This window comes from Mugil cephalus, chromosome 6, assembly GCF_022458985.1.
Source record: "Mugil cephalus isolate CIBA_MC_2020 chromosome 6, CIBA_Mcephalus_1.1, whole genome shotgun sequence".
NCBI lineage: Eukaryota > Metazoa > Chordata > Actinopteri > Mugiliformes > Mugilidae > Mugil > Mugil cephalus.
In genome coordinates, this window is record NC_061775.1 from 23,655,121 (window position 1) to 23,678,425 (window position 23,305).

The 23,305-nt window shown below is 44.1% G+C and overlaps 1 protein-coding gene across 3 annotated transcripts in view; it reads left to right on the top strand.

Moving 5' to 3' along the window:
• dennd1b (DENN/MADD domain containing 1B) overlaps positions 1–23,305 on the top strand; it is a 113,635-nt gene that overhangs the window by 3,095 nt on the left and 87,235 nt on the right. For 2 of the 3 annotated variants that reach the window (XM_047586558.1, XM_047586559.1), the window contains exon 3: positions 22,166–22,209. The exons of the other annotated variant lie outside the window; for it this stretch is intronic. In XM_047586558.1, coding sequence (XP_047442514.1) covers positions 22,166–22,209 — 44 coding nt within the window. The remainder of the gene's footprint in view (positions 1–22,165; positions 22,210–23,305) is intronic. 3 annotated transcript variants of the gene reach the window in all.

Genomic DNA, 23,305 nt, shown 5'->3' on the forward strand with positions numbered 1-23,305 from the left:
CAGATAACCATTTGAGGAATGAATCACTTCTCCCTGAATCCCCTCAATTTCCCTTTCTTTGACTTGGCTGTGACTGAAGTCTGCATGACACCGAATGCTTCTTCATTATTAGCTCTGTGCTGAACAGACTTTTATCCTTTTACTCGGTGTGGACGGATCGATTATGTGCGAATACGATACGCGGCCGGCGCGAACGTGACGAGGCCTAAGCTACGTCCCATCTCGTGGCTTAGTTTGCTCTTCTCTCCGTGCTTTAGCGTGAGCCTCAGCTGTGACTAGAATGGGTTAATGATGTGACTCATAACGGGCGGGCTTTGACCACGCTGTGAAACCTCCACAGTTAGTCACCGCACAATGTAGAGCTGCCTTTCCCACAAATAAACATTAGGTGCTTTGCCAAAAAGTGCCACTTCACATTCACACATTATCTTCCCACTGCTTCACAGAGGCAAACAAACAATAGTGCAACCATGATAGACTATAATTAAATTGTCATAGCAACCTCATATAGAACAGCTGAGACGTTCGGACAAGTGGCGGAAGCTCGCTCGCAACCATCTCGCGTCCCCTCCTTCTAGTTTGGGGAATCCGAGTTCAGTCGCCTAGAAATTCGCTTCTGAGTGACTGAAGAGCCGTCCTTCCTTGAGCGAAAGGTTTGCGCGTGCACCGCTTTGCTGATGCTGCACCATTACTTTGGCACTCTCACCACATCCTCGTCCTGCAGGTTTTTGAAACTAGATCCATGCGCGATGCACGTAACCGTGCCATTGTAGTTTAGGAGGCGGCTTCCTCTGCGAGCGCAGGCCGCGAGCAGGTTAAAAACCCGACAGCCAGACAGAAATAGCCGAGCTCTTTCTAGATGGTCAATACGCCCTGTCCCTCAACTTCCTGTGTTAATTGGGTTTCTCACCTTCTGTAGTGAGCATGTAGACGACGCCCACATGTTTGCAGACAAGGCTGCAAGAAGCCTGTGTTTTATTAAGCTGTTTCACGGCGACCTTTCTGCAGTGCCGAGCTCAGAATAGATTGCTCATTCATTAGGAAGGTAGCATTTTAGTGGGCAACTTAATGCTACTGTATCTCATAAAGGTGCTTTAAGTATCACTGGTGGGGATAATCGATTAATCAGCTAATTAATTCCTGTGTAAATGTCGACGGATCAAAAAGTGTGTCAGCTGGCAGAGGCAGGGATTGATCCAAACTGTGAAGCTGGTCCGCTTCCAAACCTGGGTGTGGTTTCCGTGGCTCGTCCTCCCCGTGCTGCACAGCGTGGATAAATGTGCCATAGTCACAACCAGGAGCGTCTGGTTGTCTCTCCATCAGTGTGGCAGAGGTGGTTGTGAGAACAGGGAGCACGCAGTGAAAGATGTTCCTTACCTCGTTCTTTACCGAGGCTCTCGTGTGGGCGTTTGGACTTTTGTGCTATATGAATGAATTTGGATTTTTCTTAACGTCTTCCAGATGCTCAGATGCTGTGTTTTTATTGTTTTAGTGTTGTGTGGCTGTTTGCACTTCTTCTCAGCTTCGTTTTGAGGTGGGATGTGTATGAATTACTGTTATTCTTATATACAGGCCCTTATTTTTAGGCTTTAGATGCAATTGGGCATTTAAAGTCAGTAAGAAAGAAATGGTTAATGTTTAATACTTTACTCTTTACTTTAATTAAAGCTGTGAGTCTGCACTTTAAACCCATATATATCATAACTTTATATTCAGTTTCAATTTAAGCCTCTATTAATTAATCAGACCCCTAAAGGAGGATGTACTGCACAGGGAAGGTCGCAAAATCTTTGGTTGATTAGACATTTTTTTTTTTTTTTTTAAATTTCCCCCCTCAAATTTAAATTTCTTTAAATGGACATTAACGTGAGTCCAAGATATTTTAGTAAAGTGATAACACACGACATAGCATTGAATGCAAAATGATGATAATACTGTATATTTATAAATAGCACTAGGTTGAGTTTAATATAGAACACATATAGCAGGTATAGGGTCCCTACTTAATCTCTCCATCAGTTTGGGGTCCTTGCCCTGTAAAACATTGCAGACCCCTGTCTTAGCGTTTCACCTGGCGTGGACTAATCTTATTTCTTTGTTGCATAGCCCTCACACAGTACACATAACTACAAGGACCTGTGTTGTTGAGCCAACACAGCTGCTCGGTCCCTCTGAATGACACGGGCTTTGCTGCCATTGGTGCGGGACCCTCGCTGTTGATCCGTGCCCTAAAAATCAAATCTGACTCGGAGACATCCAGAGCACGTTCATGTCTCACTGAGAGAGAATACTGCTGATTTTTTTTTTTTTTTTGTAAGCGTTCAGCTGAAACATGTCATTTAGAATAATTAACTCTTCCTGCGTTTCGAGCGTGCGCCCGTTGGACGGGCTCCCAGTTATCCCTCCCATGGGTGGGCTTTTTTTTGGCACGGCGGCTTAACGTCAGCGGTGGAGGTAGTCGATTGCCTTACAGATTTGAGTCGAATATGTCCTTTACACGAGTGAAATTGTGTTGAAAATGAACATTCCCAAGGCCGTTTCAAGTAGCAGTCCCCTTGTAGTCATAACTGGAAAATTGTCAAAGCTCCTAAAGAGCATCACGATTCCATTACAGACTTGTAGCCGGGGAAAAAAAAAACAAGAAAAATAAAGCTTGCAGCTACATTAATCGTGGCAATGTTCATATCTGGACTTGGCCCCACACTTCTAACCGTAGATGTGTGGATAGATGACAGACACTGGCCTTTTTTTCCTCATGCAGGTCCGTGGAGACCTGGCCTCCCTGTTCTGCCCGAGCTCAGTTCCGCTTAGCTCTGTTGGCTCGGCGCTCTGTGGATGCTCAGGCTGTGAGCGAGCGTTGCCTGAGAGCGTGACTGGCATGCTAGCTACTAGCGGCCCTGGCTACATAAAGCCATATTGATGTGCTTCCAAGATGCTGCCAAAGCTAGCAGATGACGCTAATGCTGCCAAGGCAGTAGGTGGGGACAGATGCTACCTGTCCTCACGCGCTCCCTCCAGCCAGATTGTCCCCACTAACAAAGCAATAAACTTAATAGATCAGCATATCAGTTTTACAGCAACGTTCGTGCTGCAATTAGGGGAACGATTTAAAAAAAAAAAAAAAAAAGACTATTTAGGACTATAAAGGTTTTGCTTTATTCCAGTTCTTGCATTTCGTGCACAGATTTCAGACATTCACGTCATATGTGTTGTTGGTGCTAAATTGTTTGAATGAATGTTTATTTTCTGCCCTTAGAGGATGTGGATTTTTTTTTTTTATCTGAGATAAGCATTTCTGTGTAGCTTGTGGTATTAAAATATGCTGCAGAAGGTTTCGGTTGTAAAAATATAGTGCTCTTGCACAGGTTGCATGAAACCTCTTCAGACGCGCGTAAAGGAAAACAAGTAAAGTACAGAGCGGACATGTTTCACCCTTTGATTCTCGTGGCCTCGCAGCTTTACTTTGTCCAATTATGAAAAGTTACTTTTGTTCTGTGTCCTCAGAACATTTTTCAGTGTGACTCGGAGGTCTCGCCGTGTCACCTACTGTTTGCTAGTTAGTTATCAATCTGCTTCCTCCTCTTCTGCGGCCCCCTCGAGCAGCGCTGTGATGTTCATTTTTTTTTTTTTTTTTTTTTTTTCCTCCTTCGGCTTTCGCCCCTTCCCATTTCCACCCTTCACATTCGCCGAGCAAAACTCCCGTGTAGTAGAACTTTTAGAAAAGGTTGAACGCTGACATTCTGCAAAATGTCAGAATTGCTCCCTGACCCAGTCGTCGCCGGTTCTGAAGCCTGATTGGATACCGGCCGCGTGTCGAGTTCACGTCGGGCTCACACTCAGACGGGAGGCCATTGGAGTACTAACAGATGCCATGGCAGCAAGGAGGGTGTTGATTGGTCATTAGAGAGGCCACACTCCTCCACTCACACTCCTGAGAGGACCCCAGGGTCTCACACTTTGTTTATCTCACAAACCTCCTGCCTCTCTCTTTTGTCTCACCCGTATCACTTTGTTAAATTGGCTCTTTTACACAGAATCAGAAATCATCCAAGTCTTTGTTATCTGTTTCCTCTGAACAGAATTGCGGAAGTCTCTTAACTTCCCTGCTAAGGTATGGTAATAAGCGCTGTGTGAGTGAACTTTGAGAAATCCCCACTCGACGGCCAGAGTGAGTGTGTGAAGGGTCCTGCACCACCCACAGATTCTCTAGCCTAGTGTCTCTTTATTTTCATTGGCGTTCGTGGCTGATAATGATTCGTTGTTGATAGATATTTCACTGGGACTTATTAGTATTGTGCTATAGTAGCGTGGAGCACAAGTTTTGAAGCACACTTAAAGAGTTAGATAGACAGAAAAATACTGTTTACAATCCCACAATAAGCAACTTAAAGGGACAAACCACCCCTATGTGTGATTTAGTCACTCTGCATATTCCCCAGAGTTGGATAAGTTAGAAAAAGCATTTTTAAATCAGCTCAGGCTTTGTCCTAATCTGGAAGTGCAGCTGTTAGCTTTAGCTTAGCATAGGTGCTGTAATGTAGAGTTGCCAGTTAGCCAATTAGCCAGTTGTTCGCAAAAGTGATAAACTTTAAACTAAATTTTCCTAAATACTTCTTGTGACCTGTACATTCAGGCAGCACCTGAAAACCAGTCACCTGCAAACGGCGGGTTTTCAGGTGATTGGTGGTGTCTTTGCGTGTGACAGTGGTGCTTTGCCAGAATATAGTACATATAGTATAGTAGTCTATATCTGCTCTAGTCAATCCCTTCATGTTAATTGCATTGACATTTGTACTCGATGTGAATGTACAAGTCACAAGAAGTAATTAGGAAAATTCTTGAGTTTATTCATCACTTTTGTCAACTTTTTTGCCAACAACTGGCTAATTGGCTAACTGGCAACTCTACATTACAGCGCCTATGCTAAGCTAAAGCTAACAGCCCAGATCTGCTCGGTTTAGTATCCGGCACGTCCAGGTGACAACACGATGTAGGGGGCGTTGTGTTTTACGGTTGGTTGGACAACAGGAAGACGTGGAAGAGAGGTTAGCAGTGTTAGCGGTTAGCTAACAGCAGAGGAATTTATTGGTTTGTTTTGTCCTTTTATTCTTTGGATAAATTGATAAAAGCTGTATTATTATTTGATGTTTTTCTTAAATCTTTTTGCGCCTTATATATAAATGACTGGAGTGAACTCGAATTGTTTTGTCATTTTATTTTTTTTAATAATGTGCTGCCATCGTATTTTTTGTGTATTGTGCAAAATTTAAATTTTTAGATAAAAAACTTTATCGAGCTATCTGTTCCAAACATATTGTGAACGCTGGATTACGCTGGATTAGGACAATACCTGGACTGATTTAAAAGCGCTATTTCTCACTTATCCCAACCTGGGGAATAAGCTGAGTGACTAAATTTGACTAAATTTGACATATTGGCGTATCCCTTTAAATAAGGACACATGGGTTCATTTCAGTTTTTCTAGTCAAATAACATAAACTCATTTGTGTTTGGGTTTTTCTAGACAGACACGTTGACCAGCCTTGTTGCTGCTTTTATCAGTGCTCTCCAGCCTCGTTCTTTTGTTTGTATTTGGAGTCATTTGTAGCTCCCCACTCAAAGTCACTCATCCATTCAGTCAGCGTGTTAGCGGCCCGCTGATAACTCCCGTCTAGTTCCAGCTTTTTTTTTTCTTTTCTTTATTTAAAAGAGACATAAGCAAGCACTGTCCTCTGTCACATTTTTTTCTGGCTTGTTTTGTCTCACGTTATATAGAGAGCCTGTCATTTTTTTGGCCTTGCTTGACTCAGCTTTTTCCTCGGTGCAGAGAATTGTTGCCCTGATCAGAGCAGCGATGGTTTGCAAAGCCAAACGAGTAGATTTTGTTGGCGGTTATATGTCTTTGGTCGCAAATATTACAGGGGATTTTCATGCTTTTGTTTAGGGTTTGATGCCAGAAGCGGAAGCAGTAAATAGATGCACCTTTGTTAATGTGACGCCGTTGGCCTGACACAGACCGAGCTCTGTTCGCATGGAGACAAAACCCACTGTCGCTGTCCTCATTCTTCATTTTTCTTTTCATGCACCCACACAAGTTTTTCCTCACACGTCTCGTCTCTACCCTTTTCTTCACCCTTAAAACTTTAGATTTGAATTGGACCCTAAAGTGGTTCTTCTCATTGTATCATAGGGGAACGTTTTACAGTTCTGCAAGTGACCTTTTACCTATTGGTTCATTAAAGAACTATTATTATCCTGTTTTTCAGAGAGTTTTATTCAGTTCTTAATGGAACCTTAATTAGAGGACGTCGTACGGTTCCATATACAACCTTTGATTCAGGGATACTCCGAAGAACCTGTTGTTAAAAGCAAAATTAAAAAAACTACGTAAATGTCATATATGACTTTCCTCACAATCATTTACTCACCAACAGGTTTTCGGAGCACAAAAACATAATTTATCTTATTTATGATAAAATATTAGATGAATATGGTGACTGTTCTCACATACACTTGATGAAATTAATGAGAGGCAGTGATTGCTAATGACTAATGACATCAACCACTAACAAACTCAACCATAGAACATCTGATCTGATATGCGGTTGCGCATCAAGTCTCAAACGTGGTCCGCTCCTTCTCTCCTCCTTTCCGGCTAACGCTTGTTGCGACAGCGACTTAATGGAAAGAGGAAACTGGGAGTTTTCAGGTGGCGTAACGTGCGATACACACACACACACACATCAGTGCTACTGGCCAAGGAATGAAGAAGTGGGGAAAAGGGAGACAAGGTGGGGCAGGGAGGGATGTGGGGAAGGAATATGCTGATGGCAGGAGTCTGCGCGCTGAGAGGTGAGATGCTGTTGGGGTTTCTGGCTGATCTCTCCCTCTCACTGAAACTCCAGGGGCAAACTCAGTGATAGTGTGATAGCGGGGCACATATTAAAGTGTACGTGTGTGTGTGTGTTGTGCATATATGGCTGCGTATACATATGCACGACAGCGCGGTTGCGTGAGGTTTGTGCATGAGATGCAGGCACAGAAGCTGTGAGAGCTGCAGGAAGCTCATCTGAATTCACTAATGCTGCCAGACTGGGAGAACATGGAAAGACTTCTAGGCACTGACACTCACAAACTATTTTTAGACTTCCCCTTTCCATGGCAAAAAAAAAAAAAAAAAAGTGGGGGGAAAAGCAGAGACCCGATCAATAATTTAAAAATTAGATGATTTTGACAAATGCAGAAGAGTTTCATCACATTTACCCCCGCCCGCAGCCTCGCAGTGGGGTCGGTGTCGTCGTCGGTGGCTTGTTTTTTTTTTTTGTTTTTTCTTATCTGTGCGCATGCCGAGGATGAGTTTATTCCCTTGTGACCGCTCCGCTCCGGAAAAGCTGTGGGAATTTGTTTGAGTTTAAAAATAAAAAAAAAAAAAACGAGAATCAAAGGTTAGGATGACGTCCAGCTGAATGTAGCCTTCAAAAGCAGCTAGTGTTATCTCGCTATGTACACCGCATATATTTAGTAGAGCAGATGGCACGAGCGTGCACGACCAAATGCAGTCGCACGCCCACAAAACACACAAAACCAATTCTTCTGAGTCAAAGAACAGTGATTGGCTGGTTCGTGTGCATGTAATACCAGCGTGGCCTAGTTTAGCCCACAAATGAACAGGATTAGCACAGCCCCTGCTGTAATGTGTAGCCGTGGCGATGTTAATCTGTCCTAGTCTGGCAAATTGGATTCCATAAAAGAAGCTGTGCTCAGAAATATGTTGAATTTCGTGACTGTCATGTTAGAGCACACGTTACGTTGACAGGATGTTTAACAGGATTCGGGTTTGGCTCAGTTTTTCGTGACTGCATCAAACGGCCCACTCCTCTTGTGGTGTGCAGTGGGAGCGATCGTCAGTAGCAGGAGCTCGTGAAGCTTTTCATCCGGGTTAGCGAACATATTAAACATGACGCGGCTTTCTCTGAGATTTTCCTACCGGAACATTTACCGGTGAATGTTTTTGATTTAAAACGGAGTGGATTACAAAGAACATGGTTGGCGTAGACACATGTTACTTGTACTGTATCACTGGCAAATCATATATACTGTCAATTAGAGCTGCACCATTATGACCAAAATGACATCTGTGTTTTTATTGCACTACTTTTAAACAAATAATATTCAAACCGTTTTCAGTGCAAAATGAAACTTTAAATGCTTAATAATAAAACCTGATGGACGTGGATTTGGATTTTTATTTATTTATTTTTATAACTGTCCATATAGTTTGTTCTTGTTTTCTGTCACTCACCCTAAATCCAAAACTCCAAGTTCCCACATGGATCCCTTTCAAGGAACTAGCTGCAAGGTGCGCTTGCTTGTTATTTAGGCTGCTTAACCATGCGTTCGCCCCCTGGTGGTTGGCTGATTACTGGTTGAGAAACTGCTTGATTAGCTAGGGTTAGGGTTAGGGTTAGCAGAGCCCGCATTTTCAATGTATCGCCAAAAATCGTGATCACGATTAAAATTCAAATAATTGTATAAAATAGTATAAATAGTAAGTATTTTATTTTTTTGAGTATCTTCAGCATTCTGTAAATCTCACATTTGGAAGAACGGAAAAGGAAAGGAAAGCCCGACGAGCGAAAGATGTGATTTCAGGTCTCATCCTGGCCTCGGTCGGCTGCTGCCAGCGAAACTGACGTGAAACGATCTAAAAGATGAATGATGCAAAAGACAGAAATGTGTTTTCCCCGGCAATTAAGGGAATCAACCTACTTATTGACATGATATGAGCGCTGGTATCCTGACATCCAGGGCTGTTGTCCTTTAGACCCTAATTTTGTGGCCAAGGCCGAATCCGAGTCAAGCAGGAGAGCGAGTGCGCGCGTCCTGTCTGTGCTGTCATCTCAGCTTCTGTCCTCGCTATTTACATGTCAACAGCTATGCCCCGAGGCTACGTCTCTCCACTCAAGGCGGCTCCCATGTTGCCTAACACCACACAATTACTGTGAAGATGATGGCGTTTACGTGCGTGCAGTGGCCCTGCTGGCCCTTAATTTGGGTTCTGGCCTATTTTTCAGGACCGAAAATTTAGGTCAGACTTGAGGCCTTTGAGAATGTCTGGGATCATTTGTTGTTGGAAGCCATGTAATTCACCCACGAGGTCTTTGTTTCAATGTACACACACACACACACACACACACGCACACCTTCAGCCTTTCCTGCTCGTCAACTTTTGAGAACTTCATTTTGATTTCTAGGGTAAGGCCTTTCCTTAGAAGTGACTTATTCTTTCATTTTCACACTCTGGTTTGGGATAAGCCCAGACTTGATATGAACACTCATGAGTCTGTTTATGTTGGTGTAATTATGTGGAATAAATCTGTGTTGGACAGTAACAGATTAACACGTGTTACACAGCTGGACCTCGGGACCTGGTCCGGCTCCGTTTGGCTTTTGTATGCAGATGCTTCTAATTGTTACGAGTTTATTTTGACATTAATGTAAATGTTTGGTGAATGCTAAGTATTAATCCATCATCAGCGCCGGTAATGTCACGATTGACACGACCATTAGGGAGTTACGCTGATCAGGCATAAGATTATGACCACCGTTCTAATATTGTGTAGGTTTCCCTTGTTGCCTCCAGAGCAGTTGTGACTCATTACAAAAAATGGACATGAGCCTTCTGAGGGCATCCTGTGGTGTCTGGAAACAGGATGTTGTTAGTGGGGGGGGGGGGGGGGGGCCTTTGGGTCCTTTGGGTCCTTTGGGTTGAGGGGAGGGGCCTCTGTGATCAGTTTGGAATCTAGTGAATCTGTAGTCCAGGTCAACACCTTCTGCTGTTTTTTTTTTTTTTTTTTTTTTAGTTGTTCTTGTTGTTCCTTAAGTGTTTTTTTTGTTTGTGTGGGCATCCGGCTGCTTCCTGCCGGGGACGGCTGCTGCCATCAAATAGCGTCACTGCTATGGGTTGTGGGTCCAAAGGTTTCCCAGCAGAACTTTATATTATCACAAGATGTTCAATGCTGTTCACTTTTCCCGGTCATAATGTTGTGGCTGATTGGTGTATATACTGTACATGCACAAGCCCAAGCACAAGTTTATTGATGATGAATCCAGTGTCTCACATGCTGCGCTGTTACACCTCGGTATGCAGCAAATAATTTGTCTTGCTTACAGATTTTATAAGAACTTACATAAATTCAAATAAACATGTATAATGTTTGATTTTTTTTTTCTGCGCTGCAAGGGCAGCTACTCTGCAGCCCTCTGCAGTGTTTCCTCTATAAAGTATAACTCCCTAAAGCCCAGCGTACATTTTGGAGAAGTGTGTGTGCGTGATTGAGTTTTTCTGTGGTTGCAGAGAGTTTGCTCAGTGTCTTTCTGTCAGCGGTTTATCCGTCAGTCCGGCAGAACGCCGAGACCCCAGTGGATGCGTTTGAGATTAGGCGCTATTGTGTGCTTTTAACAAACACAGATATATTGCCATCCCCGTGGAAAGATCGGCTGACTGACTGACTGTCTGACTGCCTGACTGACTGAGAGCTGTCTGTCTCGTCAGCCTTTGCATGTGAACTTCAAATCACAGCTCAGCGGCGCCGAGCATGTAGCCGCCAAAGGCAAGGCTTTACACTGTCATCAGCGCCACGCGGCTGCCTCTGGGTGCTGTGCCATATGACATTAACTGAGATCGATCCCCTCCACACCTCAAGGAGCTGCTGAGCTGCACGCGGTGTTTTCTCTGATGCTGTAACCACCGCTTCAGAGACGGGGGGGGAAAAGGAACTCTCCCCGAAGCATCTGTTACCGTCTGACAGTGACCTGAACGCCAGCGTTCCTAAACTTTACAAACCGTAAACAATGAAGCGCGGTTTGTCAGACTTCTCAAACTATCTGTCAATGGACACCACACAGTCCTACTCGGCTGAGCTTCCTACACAGATTGTAAATGAGTGCAGCTTGTAGCAATATATTGAATTAATTTTGCTTTCGAACAGTGTGCAAAAAGATTATTCCCCCCTTGTCCCCCAAACGCCGGCCACTTCCCCGTATTCACGTAGCGTGTCGTATTTTCACACGAGTCATCTGGTATACGACGAGCTTGAGTAATGGCAGCGGCTGGGGATGATGAAATAACACCATTATGTTACTCCACTGACATAGAAATGATTCCGTTTTGCAACGTCCAGCTCCGAATAGATTGACGTGTGGTGTAAAGTTAGTAAAAAGTTCATCACAAACTAACGCGGCAGCGCGACAAACTCGCGTTAGCACCTGAAACGAAAGCGTGCAGTGAATGTGCTCTAAAGCCACCACAAAAAAGCCGCGTCATTGTTCACCAGGGACGCCCTGATATGTGTGGGGAGATCGGTATCGAGCGTCAGCCAGGCCCAGCTTTTGTAATTTTTTTTATTTTTGGTCTGACATAAGCCTAAACCACGTCTCTTTAGCCTCAAAATGACTTCTTCCTCTTCTGTTTCAATGGCCAAAAATTGAATTGAAACTGCAGCAAATGCAGAATAATAATGCTCTGGTTTTATATTGCAGTTGAATGCATCATGAATTCGCTCACACAGTCACACCCTGATGGTGGTAAACTATGTCAGTAGTCACATCTGCCTTAGGGCAGAGTGACGGCTGAGTGCGACTAAGAAGGTTTCCTGGAGACTGTTACTAAGCGTATTCCACAGAAGGTTATGGGCTTTATGGTGTCGGATGTCCAGCCTGTTTCTGGAGCAGATAAAACTAGTTTTTACCAACTGTTGCTATTACCCTATCTCCCCTCCCCTCGCTAGCCGTTAGCTTTGACAGCGCTATTGCCATGGGCCATGGGAGGACATTTTATTTGAGATCAGATCGGGACTCGGTTCAGCTGATACTGAGTATTAAAAAGATCGGATTGGGGACCAAAAAACTTGATCAGGAAGGACGTCCCTATTGTTCATTGTCGCTGTGTATGATAAGACAGGGCCCTTATGTCTGATGTAAACACTGAGCCACAACTAGTCAGTGTTGGTAGCATTTCTCCATATGTACAACAACAGTTTTTTCACCCAAGAGCCACAGATCTCTGTGAATGCGATGTTCATTTCATTGATGAGGGCTGTAGGCGATTGGGTTCTTATGTTATTCTTCTACTCAGACTCAGATTCCTTATTATTCTAGAAAAATGCTGAACCATCGACTGGACCACAAGCTGTGATGAAAGGGAACTTACTGGAGACCTTTTATGAACAATTCTAAATTTTTCCTTTCTATTTGGAAGTAGTGATGTAATCTGGGCCCCTATAAATGCTTCCTGATAGAATCTCATATTCTACTTTAGCTTGTAGTCTTGCTAATTTGATTCTCGCCCGTTTTCCAGCCCAAATAAATTGGGAAAACATTTTACCTATGGATTTGGAAATGGTCACTTGGTACTTTTAAAGGCACCGTGCTTAAAAGGTAGTTCAGCTTTGGAATTATAACCATTTTTATAGCTTGGATCCTCCCCCATAACGATAACTGTGATTTATCCCAACCCGTGAGCATAAGTTGTATTTTAGCCGAGGCTGGGTTCAAGTTATCAGGTATCATGTTCTCCAGTGCTGGGTTCAAAAGGAAAAACTCTAAATTTTAACTAATAATGCAAACTGACACATTTTGTACGTGCTTCCTTTTTGCTGTTGTCCTTGTTTGTTCACACTGAATATTTCACACAGTGTATCAGTAGTTTTAATCGAGAAAAACCTTTTTGAATCAAGTTCATGTTGACAGAAAAACAAATTGGCCCCTCAAAAACAAAAAAAATAATAATAATTTTTGGTATGTGCTGCATTCTTGTCCATATGCATACACCTAAATGATAGAGTTATTAATTTAAAGTGCTGTTATAGATGTTGTTTTTGACTAAGGCAGATGGTTGGACCATATGGAGAGAGGTGTGTGATTATGCGTTGGTTTTTTCAGCCAGCAACCGGAGATGGATTCATCACCGTTAACTCGCTGCGATCAAAACTCCGTCGCCGTCGTCGTCTACTCCCGTATTTATTACGCGGATTTGGAAATATAAATCTAGGCCATCTCTTGGATTTTTAGGCCACATTACCGCCTTAATGCAAACACTTGATTGTATTGTTGTGCGGCAGCCGGCTGCGGTATAGCGAGGAGAAAGTTGGAGAGGAGTCTGTCTGGGGAGATGATGGTTTGTTTGTTTTTTTATTTTTTTTTTTTTAAAGCTGACACCCTCCTCCTCTCAACAAACATGCTGTGTGTGTGTGTGTGTGTTGAAGGTGCAGTCATGCGAAGCTGGTGTTTGACATAATGTTGGACCAGTATGGAATCTGACTGGGAATATCAACGCTGATATGTGGTGATACACAGAGGCTGTCACAAAGGTTGCATCCATATGCTGTGCCACTCATTCGTGAAGCTGTGAAATTGGGTTGCATCCCAACTAGCCTGGAGACAGTATCGCTTTCACTTCTCCCTTTCCGTCTCTTCCTCTCCACCTCTTCCCCCCCCCCCTCTCCCTTTCAGCGCATCCCGCCGAAGCATTTTTCTCACATAGCTGGAAAGACGGAACAACTAATGTGGCATTAATAGGGTCACATCATCTCCACGCTGCTCTTTCTTTCTTCTCCTTCCAGCCGAGACTGTTGTTTATCTTCCTCAGATGTAGCTGTAGAAATGGCTTAGAAATCCCCCAGGCCAACATCTCTCACATGTGAAGCCTGCCAGTTGGGTTTTTTTGGCTGGGAAAGCAGGCTCTACCTTAGAGGTTGTTTTGTTTATTCAAATTTTCAAGCATCGGAATTAAATTTTATCACTCCCAGACCTATTTATAGAGCTAATCTAGATCACCTTTGTGGTGCGTGTGCTTCTTTTATGAAATTATATAGGTTTTATACTTTTACTTGGCTCTGTTATTTGTACCTAATGCCCTGTTTAATATCAAACTTACATGCGCTCTGATTTAACGCGGGTCGTTTTCTCATTTACCTCGGGGCTCGCGCTACTTCTCTCACTTCACAGGCCTAATTTGTAACAACGCACTGTGACCAATCAGTATCAGTAAACTTTAAGGACCATATCGCACTTAAAGTTTCCCTTTTCTCAAAACCGCTGCTCGCTAAATCAGCATGAAATGTAATGCCATTTGCAGTTTGCGGTGTGGGACTTGACAGGCAAAAAAAAATGTTTTAAACGCCTGTGAGTGTGTTTTTCTTCCTGCCGGCCTTTGAAAGACGCCAGTTAATCTGCTTACTCCTTTAATTGTGAGGAGAGGGGCTGGGCCTCCTCCCGGTCAGAATACGACCACTGATCCAGAAGTAAAACGATGACCACCGCAGTTATTCCTTCCTTTAGGTTGCGCAGCCCCCCCCCACACCCCCCCGGTTTTCTTTAGCTGCCGCCCCGTCTCCTCCTCTACCACAGCCTCCCTCGGAGGGAAGAAAGCTCCTTGTTCTGACAATAGACATTTTTTGCCATATGTTGGCTTGACATCTTTATCAGGTTCACAGCAGGTTACCTTAGTTAACTTTCACTCCACTGCCTGATGGGATTTTCTCCCCCTGTTTCTCCGATCGGCCCGGGCTCAAAGTCTAGACGGCCTCTGAGGCAGGGTCCTCCAGCTCCGTGTCCACAATAGCTGTATTGTGGACTCTTAGTAGCGGTAGCTTCCTCCAGTTAGAGCGAACAGCCCAGCGCTAAAACAATGCTTTTGTCCGGGGGCATGCGAGGGGGGCTTAATCCACTACATACTGTGAAATAAATCTCTCTCGGAGATGAGAGCGAGCGAGAGAAAGCGAGTGAATGAAATCATTGCCAGGGAGGTTAGAGTGCAGCAGTTTAACCCCTGGCCAAGAAAGAGGGAGGAGAGGAGGCAAAGGGAGCGGGAGAAAGGAGGAACAAGGAGAGACAGGCGCTACATCCCTTCATCTGTAGAGTAGGATGGAGGAGAGGGGCTGCCAGTGGCTTTCACAGCCTCTCTTCTCACCAGAGGAGCTGCTGTTCACCATATGGGATTTGGCCTCTCTTAACAAACAGGCCCCCTATTCACTCACAACACACATTCAGTCGTTCATGGAATAAGGTGGAGAAAAAAAAGTGCATTTCTTATGCCTTTAGAACACTGGATGGCCATGAGGGCTCCGAGTCTGGCGTTTGATTCTCATAGTATAGAGAATTATAAACTAGAGGCTTTCATCTAAATGTGTATTCACGCTGGATTTAGGGTCAGGTCTTTTTCTGTTTTACTCTCTCGGCTTTAAAAGCAGAACCGTGCATTCACACCAAGGTGATCCTGTAGAAAAAAACTGTGCACGAGCGTGCCTCTGCACGTTCATCATATGCTTTTTACGGAGTCTTGATGAGGCTATTTCTATATATATATATACCACTGCACCATTCAAAGGACGTGAGTCGGATGTTACTTTTTTCTTAGTTTGGTGACAAAATGCCTTAAAGTTGAGTAAGTTGCTCTGCAGCGCGGGGCAGCGCGAGGTTTCTGACACGCAAGTGCCAACTTTTTTCTCCCAGCCAGCAGCATTAGGAATGACATCTTCTGCCAGCAGCATCTTTTTAGCCTACTTGAAAATCTCCAGTAGTGTGGCTTTTGCCAAGACGAGGATGCCAGCATTCTTCATTTTTAGCCTACTTGGATGCGCCAAGAGACATAGATGAATACAAAGAATTAAAGAAGCGAGATGCAGGGAGGTAGGCCTATTGTTCCTCTCGTGCTGGGGTGCGTTCATGCTGCACGTGTGCGTTTGTAGTTTACGTCTAATCCTGTTAGATTTGTTAATCCACCTGAGTGGGTACAGCAGAGACGTGGTGTGGGTTGGTGGAGGTGGGCTGGGATCGACCGCCCACCCTGAAAGCGAAACATCCACCTCATCCCTCACCTTTTCCTTCCACTCCTTTCTTAATTTCTCTACATTTACTCCACGGACACTTCCCCATTAACCCTCTTTTTCCAATTTCCAAACTCGGGTGTCTTAAAAATAGCCAGACCGCTGATTTTAAACCAGCCGCCGCCTCCCCCCCGTTCCCCCCGGTCTCTCCCCAGTATCTGTGTCACGGCTCAGGGGCTGATGCATGTTGCCCCCATTGTGACTGTTGGAGGTCAGCCACGCTTGAAGCCCTCTGGGATCAATGGACAAGTAACTGTATTGTAAATATTCGCCCCTGAGCTTGCTCTCCATGTGTAAACACGCATCCACTCATACCGCAGACATGAGCTCTGGGGAAACGCGCGCACTTTGCGAACGGAGGCCGGCGGTCACTCCGTCACATCTGCCCACCTCCGCTTCTCTAACGTGTGAATGGAGGAATCTAACTCTCAATAGGTGATTTCAATTCAATTCTCACCCACTCGATCTGTTTACGCTCCACCGGGGGCGGAGTATGCTATAGGTTGTTTTCGCCTTGTCACTCTTATCGGCCACCGGTGTCATATTATAAGATGGACTGTTTTTATACAGCACGCAACAGCTCTTTAGAGATTTCGTCAACTGTAGAAAATACAATAAACACATGTTGAATCCTTTTTTTAAATAGTTTTGACGGGGATTGGCGAAGGGAAGGCCGCTGTCTAACGAATCAGTAATGATATGCAAGCGAGGCCCTAACACAGCATGGTTGGTGTGGTTGTGTGTGGGCAAATAGGTCACAGCCTTTGTGTGCAGGTGTGTGAAAGAACAGGAAGTGGCTGATTGGTCTCAGAGAAATGGTAAAGTCTCCCTAAGCAAGGTGCTGCATTTCTACTGCATTGCCGTTGCATTTGCACTCTGTGCCGTGTAAAAGTTTTAGGCCGGTGTGGGGGGGAAAATGCTATAAACTAAGAATGCTTGAAGTGTTAAAAGTTTATTTTCACCGATTAACAAAAAATAAGAGAAATCTATATCAAATCAGTATTTGGTGTGACCATCTTTTACCTTCCAGACGGCACCAGTTCTTCTACTTGCACTCAGTTTTTGAAGGACCTCAGCTGGTAGGTTGCTCCAAACATCTTGGAACCACCTACATCTGTGGATGTTGGCCTCCTCAGAATCCTTCTGTGTCTTCATGTAATCCCAGACACACTCTGTGATGTTGAGATCAGGGCTCTGTGGGGGTCATGCCATCAACTCCAGGACTTCTTGTTCTTCTTTATGCTGATGATAATTCTTAATGACTTAATTGGCTGTATGTTTGGGGTCTTGCTGGATAAGTGTCTGCCTGTACTTCTCAGCACCATTAATCCCGACCAGATCCATTTGCAGAAATACGGCCCCTAACTTCCAAGGAGCCTCCACTGTGCTTCACTGTTGCCAGCAGACACTCATTATTGTAGTGCTCTCCAGCCCCTCGGTGAACAGACTGTTTTACTGTTAGAATATTTCAAATTTGGACCAGTCGGTCCAGATCCCCTGCTGCCATTTATCTGACCCCCGTCCCTATGTTTTCGTGCACAGTTGAGTGTCTTGTTAGAGGTCAGGTGGATTTCAGATGCATGGAGTCCAGACAGTAGGCGGGTGAACCTGGGCCCCACTGGTTTCTGCCAGTTCGGAGCTGATGACACTGTAGGACATCTTCTGATTTCAATGGGAAATAAGCTGCGGTTCCTTGACTTCATCTATGATCCTACAAAATCCCTGACTTTGTGCAAGTGCACCTATTAGAATTGATGCTGATTTGAAGGCAAAGGCTACTGACGCCAAATATTGGCTTAAATTTTTCTTTTGTTCGCTCACTTTGCATTTTGTAAATTGATAAAAATAAACAATCATTATTCAGATTTTTGAAAGCATTCTACACTGTACTGTATGTGTTACATTGTCATTAAGTGGTTGTATAAGTGCACGCACTTTGTTCATTTACCACGTAACCCCTGTGTCTCTAACTTTGTCTTTTTTTTTTTTTTTTTGGTGCAGCTACCAGTGTCTGCTGCATGCAAAAGACGTTTTATGACCTTGTGAGCAAGCTGAAGCATTTATACAGGGCATGTGTAAAATCCCCAAGCTGAATTATTGAAAATGGAACACACTCAAAATCCTCAAAAGGCCATGGACAGAAAGCTCGTAGAGATATTTACAGTAGAAATGACGCTGTGTCATTTCCACTTATTTTAAAGGGGGGTCAAAAGAAAACGGATCAGCTCAGGCTCTGTCAGCACATTTCAGAGTTGACGTTGGTGTTGCAGTTTTCAAAATGATATGTATCGCGGAGCTCACACTGTGTGCGCCTGCGTGCAAGTGTGTGTGTGTGTGTGTGTGTGTGTGTGTGTGTGTGTGTGTGTGTGTGTGTGTGTGTGTGTTTTGGAAGGAGGGGAGGGTGGATTAACCGGTGCAGGATCTGTCATGGTGACATTCGTGTCCCCCGGCGGAGCAGCGGGGTTCCTCTTCACCTCTGTAACCTTCAACTTTCAGCCTTAACCCCCTTCAGGCCCCCTCTTGTGTCCACCACACGCCCAGCACGTCCGAAGGGAGGGCTGTACCGATGCAAGAGAAGTGAGGAGAATGGAGAGGGAGGAGAGGGGAGGGGAGGGGAGGGAGGGGAAGGGGTGCAGAAGTGAAGAGGACAGAAAGCTGCAGGGGAGAAAAAAAAAAAATAGAAAAAACACGAGGTGAGCGTAAGAGAGTGAGGAGAGAAGAAGAAGGACCGGAAATGAGACAGAAATAGGGAGGGGAGGGGTGGGGGGGTGAGAGAGCAAGAATAAAAATGATTGGCAGGAATTTGTGGCGTCAGAACAGAACAGAACAGAACAGAAAGCGCCCGTAGGAAGGAAATGTAGGTGCACGCAGGATGCAGGATGGAGCAGAAAGAGGACGTATGAATGATAATGGCTGGCGTTTGGTGCTGCTCTGAAGTTCTCACATGTCGCCAGCTCTACCACAAAAGTCTCTGTGCGTTATTGTGGCTGCTCTGTTGGTTCCTCCCTCGCTCTGCAGCCGCCTCCATACTACACTAAACATACCTCGTCAGTGTGCACTTCTCAAGTTCATTTGGTTTAGACAACATAATATTTTTTATGTATCCTCACTACTGCGCTATTTCTTTGTGTTTCCAGGTATTAGTTTCCTTTAGAAGGGCCGCACAGTGGTGTGTTGGTGGGTGTGAATGGTCTCTCTGTGGTAGCCCTGTGATAGACTGAGGCTGAGATCCAGGTTATGCCCCTCCTCTCACCCAATAACAGCCAGGACAGACTCCAGCCCTTATGGGAAATGAATGAATAAAAGAATGAATCAGTTTAGCATCAAACAAAGTTAGCATGTCAATCTTCATGACCTTTCAGCCATATCAGAAAAAAACAAACAGAGTAATTAATCTTATGTAAGAGTGCCTACCCTTAAATGTGCTGTATTGTATTGTAAGTGGTAAATTGAGAGGGAAATGAATGGCTATGGAAAAGCTTCATTGTTCTTTCTTTGCTCAGCCATGTTCAGGTCAGTTTTATATGTTGTCACACATTGGGTGACTTTATTATAATATAAATAATGAAATAATCCCAGTGTCCATATATGAGGACATCATTTTTTTTGTTTTTTTTTTAATCTTTTTAAAAAGACCATGCTTAGTTTTTATACATCTTAGGTTCTACTAATCCAAATTACCTTGGAGAAATTAAAAACGCAGACCAAACAAAAGCTCAGGGCTCACGAGTTTAATATTCGTGATTGCAATATTGATCAGCACAATCGCGATTATCATTTCGACCATAACCGTGCAGCCCTAGGATAAAACAACATGGTCTGCTGCTGTGTTGAGCAGACGCAGACGCTGTCAGAACTTGATCTTGAATTCTCTCGTCCTAAGAGCCCATTGGCTCAGCCACGAGCAAGGTTACTACCAGTAGGAATGTGTGGCATGTGGAGAAAAGTTGGAGCCTTCCCTGTTTTCACACATAAGCACACCTGGCCAGTTGTTACATATATATATATGTTGTGGATCTATAAATGTACCCACCATTTACCCTTTCCGTCTCCTGCGCCACGTTTCCCTCTTCCTCCCTCTGTGTCATTCTCCTGCAGCAGTTCCCATCCCGTCACCCAGTAAATAAGCATAAAATAGCCCCGACTGTGGCAGATCACAGGGTTGGAGGAAGGGAGGAAGGGAGGAAGGGGGGGGGTTGGTGGCCAGAGTTGGAGTGCAGAGCTTTGAGCTACGCTGCGTTCTTTCTGTGCTGCTCTCTTCGCGATGGGGCCCATGAAATTATCCAACAGGATTATGTAAGGCGTCATGGCTTCTGCTGCGTCCTGTCATCCGTGCGTCGTATTGTGTGCGTCTCTAACTCCAACAGCCTGGTGCGTTGGCCGTGACTCTGCTCTTCCACTCGCGTGTCGTCTTTACACAGAAACACCTTCGCAACACATGTAAATTTAGTTAAATATCATCATTTGAAATTTGTCCATGTCTCTAAAAGATTCGGTTTCTCGCGTGTTAATGCAGGTGGGTAGGTGTGTGTTCAGGCCTTTTCCACATACATAACAGTGAACTTGGCATCTGCAGACTCTTGCTGTTCCCACCAGGGTCGCGGGGTGACCTTGGAGCTGTGGAAGCCATGTTTACCAGAGACCCCTGTGTTCAGACTACGGCTGGGTGACTGCTTCCTTTCAGCCGCTTGGCAAAAGCCTGAAAGAATCTAGTGTCTAGTGTGGACGATGGCTTCAAGAGGAAATACAGAAATGTTGCAGGCACTTCTGACTGTAGGCGCTTTTGTGGGAAAATTCAATCATTGTTTTCTAGAGGCCGTTTGTAGTGCTGCGCCTTCACAGGGCTTAAAGTATCCTGGCTCTGAGCGGATCTGTGACATGTGGCGTTTGATTTAAAAACAAAGATCAATATTTAGTCAGGTTTTTGTCAGTCAGTTGAGTTCACCTGCCAATGGAATGAGAGTAACGCAGCTTTCCCTCTCCACACTAACATCAGTGGCCAATCAGACGTAGGGCGGGTCTTGGAAAACTTGGTTGAGACCCAGCTGCATCTGATGCTGCATTCATGACAACTTGGGAAAAACTCGGAAATTGCAGCTTCCAAAATAAAATAAATAAATAAATAGCTGCTGCTGCTGCATATTTTAATCTTCAGCAAACAGTGATAATATACCAAACTTAATTTTTCTCATTTGAATTAACCTGTAACATGAACCCTATGATATTGGAAGTCTGAAATTTCCAAGTTCGAATTTCCAAGATTTGGTGAAGGCATCATCCAAGTTATTGAAGTCACTGCAAACAAAGGACTTAAAAATAGTAAAAAATAATAATAATTACTAATATTAAATGATCTACTGTTGTTTTTGTACAAATTGAAACTGAATTAAATGGTTAAATGAATATTTCCACCTCTCTGGAATATAGTTTAGGCTCAGGATTTATTTATTTTTTTACTTTAAACCCTGATTTCAAACTCATATGTAGATTACACACATATATCCGCCTTCATTATTAGTTTAAAACATTATAAACCTGTTGTCCGTTCTCAGTGTCTTAGAAGGACACTGTTAAATAGGAATGATCTGTGCGGGTTGTCCAGAACCGCAGCTCGTGTTTACGATTCATCGGCCGTTGGTTGATGCTTGATTGTTAATTTCCCAGCTAACCAAACTAATTTCTTGTATTTACACTCTGCTGCTGGTAGAACAATATCACATACGAGTAATTAATGCGCTCATCGATGAATCATCCCCGGCTAACGTGCTGGGCGTTCGCGTTTATTTTGCCGCGCCTCGCGTGCAGAGAGCAGGAATCACAAACCCCTGTTATAATAATAAACCTTTTAGCTTAAGATTTGCATCTCTCCTGCCTCGGCTCGCAACGAACTGTGTAGAAATAATTAAGCAAATAAACCAGAGTGTGTGTTATTGCGACTTCCTTAAACGCGTATGATTTGGTGTATAATATAAGCCATCATATCTACACTGAGGATATGGATTTGCATATTTACAGCACATGCAGCCTAGACAGCCTCCCTCTCTCTTGTCTTTCACCGTGCGCTGCTCTCTCTCAGCGCGTGTGTGTGTGTGTGTGTGTGTGTGTGTGTGTGTGTGTGTGTGTGCGTGCATGTAAGTGTGTGTGTGTGTGCGTGCACAGATTTGCAGCAGCCACCCTTGCCCCCACCCCTCTCATTAATATGTATGTGTTCTGAGGCAGCTAGCGAAGACGGTGTGTTTCTCACCCGCTGATTAATGCTGTCTGTCAATTACCTCTAGATCCAACCGTGCTGTGGAGCTTCCCCCAGGACCACACAGACCAGGTTGGAACACACTCTGCTTTTTTTTTTTTTTTTTCCTCATTCCTCTTTCCCTCTCTCTTTCTCTCCAAATCTTTCACTCGTTCACCGTTACCGACAACCTCTACCACCTCCTCCTCCTCCTCCTCTCCCTTCTCCCTTCTCCCTTCCTTTTCCTAATGCCCTCACTCACCCTGCCATCCTGTGGTAACCTCCCCCAACACCACCACCACCTCCTCCTCATCCTCCTCCTCCACCACCACCTCCTCCTCTCCTTAGGTGCTTCCTCCCTGCTTCCTCTCCTCCTCCTCTGTCTCACTGTACGTCTGTTGTTGGTAATGAAAAGCAGTGAGCAGGTCTTCAATAACCGACGAATCAGTAATTATCATGCAACCGTGACAGGAATGCACACCTCTGCTTTCTCCTTTCTCTTCCTCATTGTCCGACTCTCCCTGCTTCCTTTTGTTTCACGTTCATGCCGTTATTTAGCCCGCATTCGCGGTTATTTCGTGCTCGTTGGCGCGATGTGTTCCTCCTAAATCGGTGACAGGTAAGTCTCCTGCTTGTCAGTGTGACTCACAGACACATTTTTGAAGTATCTAAGAGCAAACAGACGCAACATCGGACCTTTCCAGATATTATGCAAAACATCTATACATGAAACATATTCATATCATTCGATTAGTAATTTAAACAATTCAACTTTTGATCATATTCTAACTCTAAAAGTTTACATCCTAACATTTAATATTAGTTATTATTATTTCTACTATTTTAAAGTCCTTTGTTTACAGTTGGGACACATTCTTCTAGCTCCATAAATTTACAGTGACTTCAATGAAAAAAATGCCGGCTTAGATGAAAACTTCATGAAAACTCGGAAATTCCAGACTTACGATATCATGGCGTTCACATTAGTTAAAAACACGTTTGCTATATTGTCACCATTTGCTGAATATTAAAATATGTGCAGCAGATTTTTTTTTATTATATTATTTTGGAAGCAGTAATTTCTGAATTTGACAGCTCAGAGCTCTTTTTTTTTTCCCCAAGTTGTCTTGAATGCAGCATCAGCTGCAGCTGGATCTCTACCAGGTTTACCCAGACCCATCCTCACCCT